The 18,387-nt window shown below is 42.8% G+C and overlaps 2 protein-coding genes across 3 annotated transcripts in view; one reads left to right on the forward strand and one right to left on the reverse strand.

Annotated features, from left to right (window-relative positions):
* LOC129830892 (tax1-binding protein 1 homolog B-like) overlaps positions 1 to 13,268 on the reverse strand; it is a 55,199-nt gene extending 41,931 nt beyond the window's left edge. The window contains exons 1-3 of one of the 2 annotated variants that reach the window (XM_055893715.1): positions 13,121 to 13,268; positions 12,172 to 12,391; positions 274 to 376 (exon numbers count right to left, since the gene is read on the reverse strand). In XM_055893715.1, the coding sequence (XP_055749690.1) occupies positions 274 to 376; positions 12,172 to 12,363 (295 nt within the window). In that variant the 5' untranslated portion in view covers positions 12,364 to 12,391; positions 13,121 to 13,268. Of the gene's footprint in view, positions 1 to 273; positions 377 to 12,171; positions 12,395 to 13,120 lie in introns of both variants that reach the window. The other variant, XM_055893714.1, reaches the window with a different exon arrangement.
* A 975-nt stretch (positions 13,269 to 14,243) lies between these two features.
* The window catches only part of hibadha (3-hydroxyisobutyrate dehydrogenase a), a 43,001-nt gene continuing 38,857 nt past the window's right edge, over positions 14,244 to 18,387 (forward strand). The window contains exon 1 of the mRNA XM_055893718.1: positions 14,244 to 14,359. Coding sequence (XP_055749693.1) covers positions 14,287 to 14,359 — 73 coding nt within the window. The 5' untranslated portion in view covers positions 14,244 to 14,286. The remainder of the gene's footprint in view (positions 14,360 to 18,387) is intronic.

Below are 18,387 nucleotides of genomic sequence, written 5' to 3' on the forward strand. Positions count from 1 at the left end.
GCGGTTGGGTTCCATCAATAAAATAAGGGAGGTGGTTTTTATATGACCGTTAAATCCAGGGGTTGTCTTAGTATACCACGGTAGTTGTTTGTGTGTGTTTGTAAGTGTGGAAATGAAGTTAAAAAAATAAAACGTTTAATTAAAAAAATAAACAAATGGACAGTGTGTTTACGTGTGGGAGTGTAAGAGATTTTTTTTTACGCTCTAACCACTAGGCTACCTGCCACCCCAGTGTGTGTGGTGTGGTGTGGTGTGGTGTGTGTGTGTACGTACCTTGGAACACCACAGCCCTGTGTACGGTGCTTCCAGGTTGGTAGTTTTCCGGCATAGGAGACCACAGGAACGTGTAGTAATCCCTCGCTGTGTTCCAGCCCACCTATAGACCCAAAGCAGGAGGAGAGGGTCTAGCTAAAACACACACTACCATAGTATTCTCACACCAAGACAGGACACATCACAAGACTGGGTTGCATTCCTAATGGCAGGATATTCCTTATTTACTGCACTATTTATTTGTATAGATACATACAGTTCTAGTCAAAAGTTTGGACACACCTCCTCATTCCAGGATTTGTCTTTATTTTTACATTGTAGAATAAGAGTGAAGACATCAAAACTATGAAATAACACATTTGGAATCATTTAGTAACCAAATAAAGCGTAAAACAAATCAAAACATATTTTAGATTCTTCAATGTAGCCACCATTTGCCTTGATTACAGCTTTGCACACTCTTGGCATTCTCTCAACCAGCTTCATGGGTTAGTCATCTATAATGCATTTCAATTAACAGCTGTGCCTTGTTAAAAGTTAATTTGTGGAATTTCTTTCCTTCGTAATGGGTTATAGACCTATATTATGGCAAGAACAGCTCAAATAAGCAAAGAGAAACGACAGTCCATCATTACTTTAAGACATGAAGGTCAGTCAATATGGAAAATTTCAAGAACTTTTAAAGATTCTTCAAGTGGGGTGGCAGGGTAGCCTAGTGGTTAGAGTGTTGACTAGTAACCGGAAGGTTGCAAGTTCAAATCCCCGGCCTGACAAGGTACAAATCTGTCGTTCTGCCCCTGAACAGGCAGTTAACCCACTGTTCCTAGGCCGTCATTGAAAATAAGAATTTGTTCTTAACTGACTTGCCTAGTTAAATAAAGGTTAAAAAATAAAAAATAAAAAAATAAAAGTGCAGTCGTAAACAAAAAAAACTTCCATTGCTATGATGAAACTGGCTCTCATGAGGACTGCCACAGGAAAGGAAGACACAGAGTTACCTCTGCTGCAGAGAATAAGTTCATTAGAGTTACCAGCCTCATAAATGTCAGTGATTTATTCAGTGTCAGTGATTTATTTGGAATTCAAGGCACACTTAACCAGCATGGCTACCACAGCATTCTGCATCGATACGCCATCCCATCTGGTTTGCGCTTAGTGGGACTATCATTTGTTTTTCAACAGGACAATGACTAAAACACACCTCCAGGCTGTGTAAGGGCTATTTGACCAAGGAGAGTGATGGAGTGCTGCATCAGATGACCTGGCCTCCACAATTACCCGACCTTAACCCAATTGAGATGGTTTGGGATGAGTTGGACCGCAGAGTGAAGGAAAGGCAGCCAACAAGTGCTCAGCATGTGGGAACTCCTTCAAGACTGTTGGGAATGCATTCCAGGTGACTACCTCATGAAGCTGGTTGAGAGAATGTAATCAAGGCAAAGGATGTCTACTTTGAAGAATCTCAAATATATTTTGACTTATTTAACACTTTTTTTGTTACTACAAGATTCCATATGTGCTATTTCATAGTTTTGATGTCTTCACTATTATTCTACAATGTAGAAAAAAGTAAAACTGTAGACCTATGTATTCTTTACAAATGTGCCCTGTACATACAACATAAATATACACATCATACCTAAACATATAGACATTAATATACAAAAACACAGTCATGGGAAGCACAAATAAGTCTCCAATCAATACTTTAAATTGCCCGAACAGCACCAGAACATCAAGATTAAATGCCTTTTGAATTGTAATCCAGTAATACGGTGCATTAAAACTAAACGCAGATTTACCTAGCTCAGTGGAGACCCCTGGAACTTCAAGAGTTAACCAATCCTGTGAACAGGTTAGGCAACTCAGGTGTCTATACTTCAACAGCAAAGTTAGATAAGAGGGAAGTTTGTGAAGCAGGGCCTTGTAAACAAAAAGGGAGTAATGTAGAGATCTATGGGTGTTTAGCGAAGTCCAGCCAACCTTTAGACACATAATGCCGTGATAAGTATGAAAACTGTCACCTGTAACAAAACAAAGGCCACTACGGTAGACGGCCTCCAAAGATTTAAGAGTAGTAGCATCATAATATCACCATAATCAGGTACAGATGAAAAGGTTGACTGAATAATCTGCGTCCTACTGCTTAGAGAAAGGCCCCATCTGTTTAATCTGCAGTATATGTTCTTTAAACGTTAAATACACATCAATCCAAATGCCGAAATATTTACAGTGCATTCGGAAAGTATTCAGACCCCTTGACTTTTTCCAGATGTTGTTACATTACAGCCTTATTCTAAAATTGATTAAATAATCCCCCCCCCCCCTCATCAATCTACACACAATACCCCATAATGACAAAGCGAAAACAGTTTTTTTTTTTAAATTTTAGCAAATTTACCAAACATAAAAAACAAAAATGTACTATTTACATAAGCATTCAGACCATTTGCTAAGAGACTCAAAATTGAGCTCAGGTGCATCCTGTTTCCATTGACCATCCTTGAGATGTTTCTACAACTTGATTGAAGTCTGTCTATATAAGGTCCCACAGTTGACAGTGCATGTCAGAGCAAAAACCAAGCCATGAGGTCAAAGGAATTGTCGGCAGAGCTCCGAGACAGGATTGTGTCAAAACACAGATCTGGGGAAGGGTACCAAAACATTTCTGCAGATTTGAAGGTCCCCGAGAACACAGTGGCCTCCATCATTCTTAAATGGAAGAAGTTTGGAACCAAGAAGACTCTTCCTAGAGCTGGCCACCCTGCCAAACTGAGCAATCGGGGGAGAAGGGCCTTGGTCAGGGAGGTGACCAAGAACCCGATGGTCACACTGACAGAGCTCCAGAGTTCCTCTGTGGAGGTGGGAGAACCTTCCAGAAGGACAACCATCTCTGCAGCACTCCATCAATCAGGCCTTTATGGTAGAACGGCCAGATGGAAGCCATTCCTCAGTAAACGGCACGACAGCCCGGAGCATGCCAAAAGGCACCTAAAGGACTCTCACGCCATGAGAAACTAGATTCTCTGGTCTGATGAAACTAAGATTGAACTCTTTGGCCTGAATGCCAAGTGTCATGTCTAGTGGAAACCTGGCACCATGTCCGTGATCAGCCCCACCAGAGCCCAGACTTGAACCCGATCAAACATCTCTGGAGAGACCTGAAAATAGCTTTGCAGCTATCGAACCTGACAGAGCTTGAGAGGATCTGCAGAGAAGAATGGGAGAAACTCCCCAAATACAGGTGTGCCAAACTTGTACCGTCATACCCAAGAAGACTTGAGGCTGTAATCACTGTCAAAGATGCTTCAACAAAGTACGGAGTAAAGGGTCTGAATACTTAAGTAAATGTATATCTCCGTATATTTTTTTTCTTCTAAATTTAAAAAAAAATGTTTTTGCTTTGTCATTATGTGTTAGTGTGTAGATTGATTTTATTTTTATTTAACCTTAAACTTGAAAAAAACATGCATTTAGTTGCCTGTTTTAAGCACAAGTTTTAAATCAGCAAGGGATTCCGGCTGTAAGGGCTGTCGTTCTCCTCATCCTCAGATGAGGAGAGGAGAGAAGGATCAGTGGACCAATACGCAGCATTTGGGAAATAAGCCATCTCTTTATTTGATACGATGGCAACACGAAAACAAACACTTTCAAAATACAAAACAAGAAAACGACGTAGACGAAAACCTGAACATGAACTTACTTAACAGAAACGTAAAACTCACGGACAGAAACAGACTACATCAAAAACGAACGAACAACCGAACAGTCCCGTATGGTGCAAAACATAACACAGATACGGAAGACAATCACCCACAAACAAACAGTGAGAACACCCTACCTAAATATGACTCTCAATTAGAGGAAAACGCAAAACACCTGCCTCTAATTAAGAGCCATACCAGGCAACCCAAAACCAACATAGAAACAGAAAACATAGACTGCCCACCCAAAACACACGCCCTGACCATAAACACATACAAAAACAACATAAAACAGGTCAGGAACGTTACAGAACCCCCCCCTCAAGGTGCGAACGCCGGGCGCACCAGCACAAAGTCCAGGGGAGGGTCTGGGTGGGCAGTTGACCACGGTGGTGGCTCAGGCTCTGGACGCTGTCCCCACACCACCATAGTCACTCCCCGCTTCTGTCTTCCCCTCCCAATGACCACCCTCAAACTAACATCCCCTAAATGAACGGCCAGCACCGGGAGAAGGGGCAGCACCGGGACAAGGGGCAGCACCGGGACAAGGGGCAGCACCGGGATAAGGGGCAGCACCGGGACAAGGGGCAGCACCGGGATAAGGGGCAGCACCGGGATAAGGGGCAGCACCGGGATAAAGGGCAGCACCGGGACAAGGGGCAGCACCGGGACAAGGGGCAGCACCGGGATAAGGGGCAGGTCCCGGCCGAGGGACTCTGGCAGGTCCCGGCCGAGGGACTCTGGCAGGTCCCGGCCGAGGGACTCTGGCAGGTCCCGGCCGAGGGACTCTGGCAGGTCCCGGCCGAGGGACTCTGGCAGGTCCCGGCCGAGGGACTCTGGCAGGTCCCGGCTGGACGGCTCTGGCAGGTCCCGGCTGGACGGCTCTGGCAGGTCCCGGCTGGACGGCTCTGGCAGGTCCCGGCTGGACGGCTCTGGCAGGTCCCGGCTGGACGGCTCTGGCAGGTCCCGGCTGGACGGCTCTGGCAGGTCATAGCAGGACGGCTCTGGCAGGTCATGGCAGGACGGCTCTGGCAGGTCATGGCAGGACGGCTCTGGCAGGTCATGGCAGGACGGCTCTGGCTGGTCATGGCAGGACGGCTCTGGCTGGTCATGGCAGGACGGCTCTGGCTGGTCATGGCAGGACGGCTCTGTAGGGAGGAGAAGGAGAGACAGCCTGGTGCGTGGTATAGGCACTGGCTGCGCTGGAGAGGAGGAAACAGCTGGAGAGAGAACCCGGAGAGACAGCCTGGTACGGGGGGCTGCCACTGGAGGACCGGTACATGGAGGTGGCACCGGGTCTACCGGACCGTGAAGGAGGACACGTGCTCTTGAGCACCGAGCCTGCCCAGCCTTACCAGGTTGAATGGTGCCCGTAGCCCTGCCAGTGCGGCGAGGTGGAATAGCCCGCACTGGGCTATACTGGCAAACCGGGGACACCACTCGTAAGGCTGGTGCCATGTATGCCGGCCCGAGGAGACGCACTGGTGGCCAGATGCGTTGGGCCGGCTTCATGACATCCAGCTCGATGCCCAACTTAGCCCTCCCAGTGCGGCAAGGTGGAATAGCCCGCACTGGGCTAAGCACGCGTACTGGGGACACCGTGCGCTTTACCTCAAAACACGGTGTCTTACCAGTACGACGCCTTCTACCTCCACGGTAAGCACGAGGAGTTGGCTCGGGTATCCTACCCGGCTTTGCCACACTCCTTGTGTGCCCCCCCCCAAGAAATTTTTGGGTCTGACTCACGGGCTCCCAACCGCGTCGCCGCGCTGCCTCCTCATACCAGCGCCTCTCAGCCTTCGCTGCTTCCAACTCCTCCTTGGGACGGCGATATTCCCCTGGCTGAGCCCAAGGTCCTCTACCGTCCAGGATCTCCTCCCAAGTCCAGGAGTCCTTATTGCTCTGTTGAGCACTCCCTTGCCGCTTGGTCCTAGTTTGGTGGGTGATTCTGTAAGGGCTGTCGTTCTCCTCATCCTCAGATGAGGAGAGGAGAGAAGGATCAGTGGACCAATACGCAGCATTTGGGAAATAAGCCATCTCTTTATTTGATACGATGGCAACACGAAAACAAACACTTTCAAAATACAAAACAAGAAAACGACGTAGACGAAAACCTGAACATGAACTTACTTAACAGAAACGTAAAACTCACGGACAGGAACAGACTACATCAAAAACGAACGAACAACCGAACAGTCCCGTATGGTGCAAAACATAACACAGATACGGAAGACAATCACCCACAAACAAACAGTGAGAACACCCTACCTAAATATGACTCTCAATTAGAGGAAAACGCAAAACACCTGCCTCTAATTAAGAGCCATACCAGGCAACCCAAAACCAACATAGAAACAGAAAACATAGACTGCCCACCCAAAACACACGCCCTGACCATAAACACATACAAAAACAACATAAAACAGGTCAGGAACGTTACACCGGCATAGCTCTAAAATCTGACTGTAGTTTTGACATGGGCTCATAAGGACTGCTTGTTAATAAATCACTTGCTAATAATAGTAGAACGGGTGCTATTGTAAGATCAAGAAACCAGATTTGACTAACAGTCCTATAATAACAGTCTTGTATCAGCTCTTTTGATTGAAAGACAAAGTTGAAGATGGGTTAATAAGAGCATCAAATCAGTTCTACCTCACCATTTGTGTTTTACAACATGAACACCAGTTATTTTCTGAAGTAAAAAAAAAAATTAGGCTCCACCAAAATAAATGTCCCACATACAATTACAGGGATGGAAACATAAATCTTAAACTCCAAACCCTCCCTCACTCCTTCCCAGTTCTCTTCCCTCCTTGGAGAAGCTGGCAGGAGGTGTGTGTGTAAGGGCTGACAGAGGAGAGAAACACAGCCTAGTTTAAAGGGGAGAAACACAGCCTAGTTTAAAGGGGAGAGAAACAGCCTAGTTTAAAGTGGAGAAACACAGCCTAGTTTAAAGGGGAGAAACACAGCCTAGTTTAAAGGGGAGAAACACAGCCTAGTTTAAAGGGGAGAAACACAGCCTAGTTTAAAGGGGAGAAACACAGCCTAGTTTAAAGGGGAGAAACACAGCCTAGTTTAAAGGTGAGAGAAACACAGCCTAGTTTAAAGGGGAGAAACACAGCCTAGTTTAAAGGGGAGAAACACAGCCTAGTTTAAAGGGGAGAAACACAGCCTAGTTTAAAGGGGAGAAACAGCCTAGTTTAAAGTGGAGAAACACAGCCTAGTTTAAAGTGGAGAAACACAGCCTAGTTTAAAGTGGAGAAACACAGCCTAGTTTAAAGTGGAGAAACACAGACTAGTTTAAAAGGGGAGAAACACAGCCTAGTTTAAAGGGAATAATAATCAACTTTTTTCCCACCTCCTGCTAAATGAAGGGAGATATGTAATGATATGGAAGGCATGTGTTGTTAAGTGACGGCTGAGTTAGAGAGGACAGAACATCATAACTCCAAACATAACCTACAGCGTAAAACTGTCAAACACAATCACACTCTCCCTCCCTCCTTTTCTCTTTCCCTTTCTCCGTCCTTCTCTCTCTCCCGCTTCTTACTTTCCACATCCCTCCATCTCTCTCTCTCTCCCTCCCTACAGATCTCTCTCTCTCTTCGTCACATAACACCTAACCAGATTATTTAATGTCATATTGTCCTAAATATTCTAAATTAGTGTTGTGTTCAAACTCAGGTTAGGTGCCATTCAATCTAACCAGATCTCCATGGAGACAGCCTTAGCTGAGAGTTTCTGAAAGAGACCATGATTTACTCAACAACGTGAGTCCTCCTATGGAGCTAAACCACAGGCTAGTGTTACCTTGATGACAAAATCCACTTTTAATGCAATAACAATGTTTGGAGTGATAAGGATTGTTTGTTTGATGACAATGTTCTGTGCGAGGGAGCTAATGTTTTTAGTATGATGATAGTAATTGGTGTTATGATGATATTATGAATGAGGGAAATGCACGTAAGGCCTATTCAGAATGTGGATGACATTCTAGAACACCTTATAACGTATCTAACTCTTATCAAGGGAGAACATTCTTTATAACCAAGTGTTTCTTTTAATGACAAGGTAGGGTGGGCTGGTTTATATTTCATTGTGTGCGTGCAAAATTGTGTATGTGTGTGTGTTTGTGCGTATCTATGTACTTGCGCGTTAGTCTAATGGGGAGGTTTGAACACATAAATAATTTGTTAATTATATAGTGGATGGTCGTAGGTGACTGGAGTTTGGTTGGGAGTGTTCAGACTCAGGAGTGATGTTAGAGAATAATCACAGACCAAGCTTCCATCCATCACGGCTCAGAGGCGTGTGCACACGGTGCGATGGCACATTAATTACATGCTTACTAAACAGGTTTCTCCCAGCTAACGTCACAAACATGCCACAACTCCACTACCTCCTGAATCAGGGGCTTTTTCAGAAGCATAAAGTTGTGTGTGTGTGTGTGTGTGTGTGTGTGTGTGTGTGTGTGTGTGTGTGTGTGTGTGTGTGTGTGTGTGTGTGTGTGTGTGTGTGTGTGTGTGTGTGTGTGTGTGTGTGTGTGTGTGTGTGTGTGTGTGTGTGTACGTGTGGTGTGTGTGTGTGTGTGTGCTTTACATCATAAGAATTGATACAAGTGCTTAGGAGCTTCTAAAAACTAAAATCTCATTCCAATCTTATTGTGTTTGATACATGGGTAAGTGTGATAAGTGCATGACTATCAACATGCAGCATCACCTGGGCCTTGTCTTGCCAATCCTAATCTCTGTGTTCACAAACCTGGGTTTTAAAAGAAAGTGTCAATGACAGTATACAGCCAGTAGGGGGAGCCTGTACCTAACCTACATATTGCATGTCAGAGAGCCTCAAGGTGTGTGTGTGTGTGTGTGTGTGTGTGTGTCTCTGTGTATGCGTGTGTGTGTATGTCTCTATGTGTGTGTGTGTGTGTGTGTGTGTGTGTGTCTCTCTGTGTGTATCAGTGTGTGTGTCTCTCTCTGTGTGTATCAGTGTGTGTATCAGTGTGTGTGTGTGTGTGTGTCTCTCTGTGTGTATCAGTGTGTGTGTCTCTCTCTGTGTGTATCAGTGTGTGTATCAGTATGTGTGTGTGTGTGTGTGTGTGTGTGTGTGTCTCTCTGTGTGTATCAGTGTGTGTGTCTCTCTGTGTGTATCAGTGTGTGTATCAGTGTGTGTATCAGTGTGTGTGTGTCTCTCTGTGTGTATCAGTGTGTGTGTGTATCTCTCTGTGTGTATCAGTGTGTGTATCAGTGTGTGTGTGTGTGACTCTCTGTGTGTGTGTCTCTCTGTGTGTATCAGTGTGTGTGTCAGTGTGTGTATCAAGGGTAGTGTGAGTAAGTGCTGTGAAGAAGAAGCTGTGCTAGATCTATGTGTCTGGATCTCTCTCAGTAGTGCATACACACACACACACACACACACACACACACACACAAAGAGAGAAAAACCCTCACATAGTGGTGTCACATGAGGCTTCACCATCGCAGACTCCATTAGTGCAGATTAACCAATCTACATTTTCCAAATAAACCCACCATCTTTATTCATTTGTAATTGAGCTGGGTGGATTTGAAGTAACTTCTTAAAGGATGATAAAATGCTTTGTGTCTTTATGAGACATTACATTTCCTCGTTCACATTTCCTGTTAATTAAGTGTGAGATTTGATGGGCCCTGATGAAAGAAAGGAGAGTGGAAAGGGGCAACAAGAAAGGGAGAGGTGGAAGAGAGAGATGGAAAGAGAGAGAAATAAATAAGGATATGTGTGTGTGAGAGACCGAACACAAAATACCCCCCAGCAAGACCTGTCTGTTCTCCCTGCCTCCCCCACCTCCCTCTGCACATTAAATAACCACACCACAGCTACTGGAAACATCTCTGTGGAAAGAAACAGGGAAGGAAAGAGGGAGAAGAGAATCCGGTTGATGAAGGAGGAGAAGACATATTTTAGTTGGTGGGTCATGAGGAAACATTAATACACAAACAAAACGGATACCAACATTTTATTTTTTATATATTTTTCACACAAAAAACTTGCATTTTTGGGTTGCAAGAGTGCGGTTACCTTCTGACATTAACGTACCCTCAAACACACCTGTGAATGTTGGTGTGTCACTATGCTACATAGAACAAGTGGTCCCATTAACCTGGTTGTAGGAGCTGGAATGACAGGCAGCAAACTCAGTTTGCCTATTAATGCCATGACTGCTACATCTAGCCAACTACCACATTAGCTGCAATTTATGTCGTTCTAGTGCTTCCACTCTCGGGTGTTGGCTGATCATGCATCCACGATTAGCTAGCTAGTGGATATTGCCTGGCCTGTGAGCTAGCTAGCTACATTTCAGGCAGTTAGCTATCCTCCGGTTGTAAGTTACTAATAGTGCTGAGGGATTAGTGCTTCTTGAGGTCGGTTCGGTTATTAAAAAATAATCACGGTCTTCGATTTCTGTTTTCATTTTTTTAAACAAATTATTTTAGCGATTTTTTTATAGAAATTCCAAAGCCAAAAATTATGAACATTCAATTGCTAAAACATTGAAACATTTCATTGTCTCTGTCAGGTCCACAGTGGGTAGACATCAATCGAAAATGAGGATAATAATATGAAATAATAAAATACTTCAGTTGTGTTTATTACTTAGTATTTATTTGATTACTTTATTATTTTTAATTTCTTAAAGTCATCATCTCATGTCTGCTCAGGCAGTAGCAGCCAGCCAGTCAGACAATGTTATCTCTGCTCCCCATACTGTACTGTATTTAGTCATCCTATTTAGCTAGGCTAGTAGCTAGCTGTCGGCCAAAATCATTTTTACTATTTCTTCAAGACTGCTTTTTACCAACTACTACAAATATCACCCGGGTAGATCTACCTCACGAACTGTTTCTATCCTCTCTCATGTGGTCTGTGTGTAGGCTATCCGTCTCAGTCAGAGCCTGGAAGAAAATCCGCAATGGATTATGGTCATTGTAGATAATTACCACATTTCTGCACTGAACTACGTTGAATATTTGTTTAATGAAAACTACAACACCCTTCAGCCCAATGAATGATTTGAATTATCTCAAGAGAAATAGCATGTTGAGCTAACAAAACAAAAAAAATGAGGTAAGTGGAATTCAAGTAATTGAACCGCCGTCGGTCAATCAGTCCTCTATTTGTATTTATTAGGGATCACCATTAGCTCTTCCTGGGGTCCAAACACATTAGGGCACTTACATATACAACAAAAGATAAAACAGTACATCATATAACATTATTACACCACTACATATATACACACACAATACAAAATGTATAATACCATCATTCAACAATATTACAATATACGTGTCCGTGTCTGTACCTTTGTGTGTGTCTCTTCACATTCTCCGCTGTTCCATAAGGTGTATTTTTACCTGTTTTTAAAATCTGATTCTACGGCTTGCATCAGTTACCTGATGTGGAATAGAGTTACATGTAGTCATGGCTCTATATAGTTTAATAACCCTCCCAAAAAAGCTGAGTTGAACATATTTGTCTGAAAACAAACTAGCTATGCAGGCTGGCTCATCTTCCACTGTTTGCTGATCATGCATCCACGATTTGTTGGCTACTGCCTGCTCAGTGAGTGACCAGAATGCTAGCTAGCAAGATTTAACCCAGTTAGCAATCCCCCAAAATGTGGTAGTCACTGTCAGTTGATTAAACGGCTGTGAGTTGAGTCCAGCTAGTTAGCTAGCTAGTATTGGAAATTAGCTAGCATTTCATTAGCTAGCTCAACTGTTGTACTAGAAGATGTCTCAGATGCCACAAATCCTGTATGTTACTGGGGAAATGTTAGAGTCGTCTTTTAATTTTAAGATAACTATCATTAAACTGGGTGGTTACTATTGATCCGAGGCAAGAGAAATTGTCCGCCAAGTTATTTTTTGGGTTCAGAGCTTGGAGTTGGGCATATTTGTATTTGATGCATCAAATTACAACTGGCCATAGACAAGGGAAGCAGGGGTGCTGATGAATGTAAATAAATAAACCATATTTTTACAATTATATATAAGAAAAAAAACAAATCCACAAAATGTGTGGACTAGGCCTTTATTACTCATGTGTGAGCGGAGAAACACAGTCATCAGCAGAGTGAAGAAAGACACTCTTCAGAAGCCCCCCCACCCCCACCAAATCATCTGGGGGGTGACACACCGTGTGATGTTACCTTAAAGATGCCCACCCAGTCTTTGGGGTTGGGGGTGATGTAGGAGGTGAGGGTGTAGCGACACTCCAGTGCCTCCTGGGGCAGGAAGCTCTTCCTAACGTTCTGGAAGATAACATGAGCAAAGTTTGATGTTTCCATGACACCAATGCCACTGGTGGGCGAAGAGCCCACCACCTGGAACGAGGACATCATATCCTGCTTGTCACTTCATTTGTCTGACCTGCTGGGGGAAATAAGGAAGCGAGAGAATATGAAGAGAGAAAATAGTGAAGGGATATGAAAACAAGCCTGGCCAGGCATGCATATTTTCTCCTCTCTCTCTCACTCACACACACACCTCAAATTTAACCTAGCAAATGTACATTTGACCCATTTACAATAACATTTGAACTGATCGAATCCCACTGTTAGGTTGTTTGATCTACATGTAGGCTTTAGTGAACTGAAATGTAACATGGAATAATTCCAAGCCTGCATACGAATGTTGAAATGACGATATGATGGCAAACGTCAGACTGCATAAGATCCCGTTAACTGTAAAACACACTGTTATAGTAAAGCAGCAAAGAACTGAAGCGCGTGTGCGCCAAAACAAGGACGACCTAATTTAGCTGGCAACACAGCCAGCACAGGTGGCATTTTCACACGCACGGAGAGAGGCTAGCTATAAGAGCCTGTATCTGACAAAAACACATTTAGGATGATTAGCTACCTAGATATACTGTTCGCATAGATAGCGATTCCCTAAAGTAACTTTCATTGTCATTGACAACTGAATTGATTAAGTATCTAGCTGCGCATTAACCTTCAATGGCCTTTTAGCTACCGAAACTGATCTGACCACAACAAGGTAGCTAGCAACAATCTCAGGGTTATCTGTCTTGATAGGCCAAACCCCCTAGCAATACGACAATCACAGCTATTGTTTCCGTTTAAATCGATTCATTACCTGTCTTACATATGAATCCAAACAAGGTAAAATGATGTTTTGAAAGACAACATATGACAGTCCAAAAGCCGTTGTTGTCACAGCTTCAGGCCCCGTTGTCAACCACTGAGCTATGGTTGTCACTGATGGTGTCACTTCCGGGATGGGATAGTGGTGCTGAGGAAAAAGATTCCAGTTGCACCATGCGAAAATGTCAATGATTTGATGCCTCGAAATAATCTATTTAAAATGTTTATAATGAATGACTATAAGTAGCTATCTCTGACTAATGTAAGATTATTTGCACAGTTGCTGTAATTGCACTGGGAAATAAATAGCCAAGCGCGGCACTCACACTCACATACACACACACACTGTACACGCTGGGGTGAGGTATCCCAGGGGTTAGAGCGTTGGACTTGTAACCGAAAAGTTGCAAGATCGAATCTCCGAGTTGATAGGGTAAAAATATGTCATTCTTCCCCTGAATAATGCAGTTAATCCACTGTTCTTAGGCCCTCCCTGAAAATAAGATTGTGTTCTTACCTAGTTAAATAAAGATACACATATTTTTTACACAAAGTGACGCTAGAGTCTGCATGCGATTTGATAGAAATAGGGGCACAAATTCACACAGGACAAGAGAATGAACCAAAATTTACACCATTAAACACAAAGTACATCTTAAAACTTCAATAAATAAAAATACTCTACTACGCATGCACATTAGTTTGGGTAATAATACTCTGATAATACTCTGACTGGTGGAAATATATTTTTTTATAACATTTTGTTGAAAACGATGTTTGATTGAACACGATCAAGGTTCCCCATAACCGTAAATATAATGTTTAAAAATGATAATGACCACAAACGATTTGCGTTTGAATAGTTTTAATGGTAATAGCACATTCACTAATATTGCATCGAATAAAAAGGCCGCAATCGAAAGATTTATTTCAGCGTCTGAGACCAATTTACTAATGTACCCCAAAAACACAGTACTGTACTGAAAAGAGACGTAAGACATGAACACACAGGATGTCCCACCTTTTAAGATTTCTATTGGCTGTTGCGTTCGGCTGAGACCACTGAGTGGTCCAAATAGCACTCAATGATAACTAACTCCCCTTTACTTCCTGTCTGTCAGCTGTCACTGTAAACGCCGAGGTCAAGGGGAACGAAGAATGGCTGCGTTGTTCAGAGGGTCTCGGAATTTGTTGCAAAGGTGCAATAAACAACATGTCGATCTGGTTCTGGGTAACGTATTTACCAGTTTTAAAATTTCCACCGTATTTTTCGTGGTGTGCATGTCATAATAGCACAACATGCAACCGAAAAACACACTTCCTAGCTAGGAATTTGTGGTGTGTTAGTGGCGGTTTTTGTGGATAATTTTGATATCTTCTGAACAGTTGGTTGGTTACCTGCTGTGTTTTTGTGTTTTGAGTTAGCTAAATACAATGGCCTCCCATGTTGACGTTAATGAAACATGAACTGATTGCCAGTGATAGCTTGAAACAATGGACATGGCTATGCCCTCATCTATCTCACAAATCCCTATAAGTAGTTAGTCAATTCTGCAGACTCATGTTTCCTTGACTCTACATGTGATCAACTGAGTAGAACACGACGTTCTTCGTGGCTGTAGTGCCTGCATACTAGCCCGAGCCTGGTGATTTGAATTTAGCCATAAGGCTCCCTCCCAGCTCTTCCTACACTATCATACCTATGTGTCAATTCATTTAACACAACTACATCAGTTCATATCGTCGCTTCACACTGATGATGAACTCCAAATGGCCCTCCATCTGAGGTGCCACATTTATCCAATAAACCCTATTCCATAACTTTATCAAGCCAATTAAGCAGTATTGACATAAAGTGTAACGACGTTAACCTAAATTCTGTTTTAATCAAAATAATCATTATTGCGAGTTGTGACATAATAAAGGAATTTGAATATGAAGCAAGAGAAGGTAATTTGTCCTTACTAAACTCACCAGATAATTTTCCAGCAATGGATGATGATTTAGCAAGTTTTGACTGCAATGTTTAATCAATAAGTCATGAGGGGGTGTGGTATATGGCCAATATACCATGGCTAAGGGCTGTTCTTATGCATGACACGACATGGAGTGCCTGGCTACAGCCAGCTGTTAGCCGTGGTATATTGGCCATATACCACAAACCCCCACAGTGCCTTATTGCTATTATAAACTGGTTACCAGCTTAATTGGAATAGTAAAAAGTGTTTTATTTTTGTCATACCTGTGGTATACGGTCTGATATACAACGACTTTCAGCCAATCAGCATTCAGGGCTACCCATTTGCGATATTGACTTGTCATTTCAATAGGCACAGGCTACAGACTAAAATCTGGCTTTATGATTGTAATTCAACTTTTCCATGGTTTGCTTAGCTACATAGATGCAGGTAGCCTATAGCTCCTGATAGGCCTACATCTAATTTCAGATAGACTACAGTAAGGTGTAAGCTGTATGATTTAGTAGCTTGCTTAGTTAAAATTGACAGACAAATATATTCAACATGAATAGCGAGGCGACTTCGAGGTAACAAGTGCTTGTTGCCCGTTGGGCTACTGAGGATGGGGTCGTAATTTCAATCACTGAATTTAACATGAGTAATGTGCATATGAACTGAATATGCTTGTCAACAACAGCCAGGTTTTTTTTCTTTACCTATATCCTAATCTGACTGACTGTTACTGTCAATTTAATGCGTTCTAACAACCGATAGGCAATTGTGATAGAGCTTTGATAACTTCCAGTTAACTAAACGTGACCATTAATAATTGCATAATAACAATAATATGAAGTTATAGGCTATTTATGAAATCTGTTTGCCAGCTCCAGGTAGGCTACACAAGTGGCACAAATTGATTTGCAATGACTCCAGTGATATCATAATTTTAACATATTTATTGTATCAAATGGTAATGTAGGCTAAAGAGATTTGATGGCCAATCAATGCAAATGTATCATTCTCATTCTCCACAGTTAATGTCAGTTTCATTGAACTTTTCCCCATAACAGAAGCACACAAGTGAGTGCAATACTTTCCATTTAACATTTCCATATGTACAGCCCTCAAGAACTGAGCATGCGGAAAACACTTTGCTTGAGACGGTTTTCCATAGGCAAAGTTGACATTAGAATGTTTAAATTGCCTTTGAGTGAATTTATCTAATGCGCTGTAGTGCGGCCATAGTTGTTTTCCAGAGCCGTTATTTCTTGATGTGCATCAGTTCTAGCGTGTTAATATGTTTTATGGAAAAAGGGTTGGAGAATTTATTTTATTTTTAACTAGGCAAGTCAGTTAAGAATAAATTCTTATTTACAATGGCTGCCTAACCCGGACGATGCTGAGCCAATTGTGCGCCGCCCTATGGGACTCCCAATCACGGCCGGTTGTGATTCAGCCTGGAATAAAACCAGGGTCTGTAGTGACGCCTCTAGTACTGAGATGCAGTGCCTTAGACCGCTGCGCCACTCGGAAGCCCACCGGGTCTCTCCATAATGACAATCTAAATAGCCGACCTACAACTGTTCATCAGTTGTCACAACTGGTGCTGCTCTGTCTCCTCTCACTCACGTGACTCAACCAATAGTGGACTCAGCTGCCTGCTGCAGTGCTCTCAACACACACACACCCCTCCGGCCCTCCCCACCACTCACTCACTCAGCAACAGCCTGCCTCACTGCTTGAAAGTCAGCAGCAGCAGGTCACAGTGAAATATATGTATGTATGTATGAATGTATGTATGTATGTATGTATGTATGTATGTATGTATGTATGTATGTATGTTTAAGATGCACTATGCAGTAATCACTCTGCCGTTTCTTGGTTGCTAAAATGGTAATAGATCGCCTAATTTCAGTTTGTGACAAAACAAGCAAGTGTAATGTAGAGAATCATTGTACCATCTAAACCGCTGTGAAATATAGTTTTCACAACCAAACATATTGTATTTTCAGCTGTTTGAAGCTGGTGTACAAAACAACGGAAAGTAAAAGAAGCTAAATAAACTTGATTGGGAAGCATAGAAATAAAGCTCATAGAAGCCTCTCATACTTGCTTTCAATGAGAATGACAGATCTTTCGTCGGAAAATTGCAACTCTGACTTCAGCTACTCATCAGATAGAAATGTCTGTTAAATGTCGCCCAAAAAGTTACATATATCCTCTTAAGGATTGTACCCTTTTTTACATTTTTTGCCTGTAGCTCAGGACCTGAAGCAGGATATGCATATTCTTGATACTATTTGAAAGGAACATGTTGGAGTCTGTGGAAATGTGAAATCAATGTAGGAGAATATAATACATTAGATCTGGTAACAGATAATACAAATATATATATACACTGCTCAAAAAAATAAAGGGAACACTTAAACAACACAATGTAACTCCAAGTCAATCACACTTCTGTGAAATCAAACTGTCCACTTAGGAAGCAAACACTGATTGACAATAAATTTCACATGCTGTTGTGCAAATGGAAGAGACAAAAGGTGGAAATTATAGGCAATTAGCAAGACACCCCCAATAAAGGAGTGGTTCTGCAGGTGGTGACCACAGACCACTTCTCAGTTCCTATGCTTCCTGGCTGATGTTTTGGTCACTATTGAATGCTGGCGGTGCTTTCACTCTAGTGGTAGAATGAGACGGAGTCTACAACCCACACAAGTGGCTCAGGTAGTGCAGCTCATCCAGGATGGCACATCAATGCGAGCTGTGGCAAGAAGGTTTGCTGTGTCTGTCAGCGTAGTGTCCAGAGCATGGAGGCGCTACCAGGAGACAGGCCAGTACATCAGGAGACGTGGAGGAGGCCATAGGAGGGCAACAACCCAGCAGCAGGACCGCTACCTCCGCCTTTGTGCAAGGAGGAGCACTGCCAGAGCCCTGCAAAATGACCTCCAGCAGGCCACAAATGTGCATGTCTGTGGTCACCATCTGCAGAACCACTCCTTTATTGGGGGTGTCTTGCTAAATGCCTATAATTTCCACCTTTTGTCTCTTCCATTTGCACAACAGCATGTGAAATTTATTGTCAATCAGTGTTGCTTCCTAAGTGGACAGTTTGATTTCACAGAAGTGTGATTGACTTGGAGTTACAATGTGTTGTTTAAGTGTTCCCTTTATTTTTTTGAGCAGTGTATTTTTTCAGATTTGAAATGCAAGAGAAAGGCCATACTTTCAGATAGGAGTCTAGAAGTAATTTAGATTTTGGCAGCAGTGTGTGTGCAAAGTTTTAGACTGATCCAGT

The sequence above is a fragment of the Salvelinus fontinalis genome, chromosome 32 (assembly GCF_029448725.1).
Source record: "Salvelinus fontinalis isolate EN_2023a chromosome 32, ASM2944872v1, whole genome shotgun sequence".
Classification (NCBI taxonomy): domain Eukaryota; kingdom Metazoa; phylum Chordata; class Actinopteri; order Salmoniformes; family Salmonidae; genus Salvelinus; species Salvelinus fontinalis.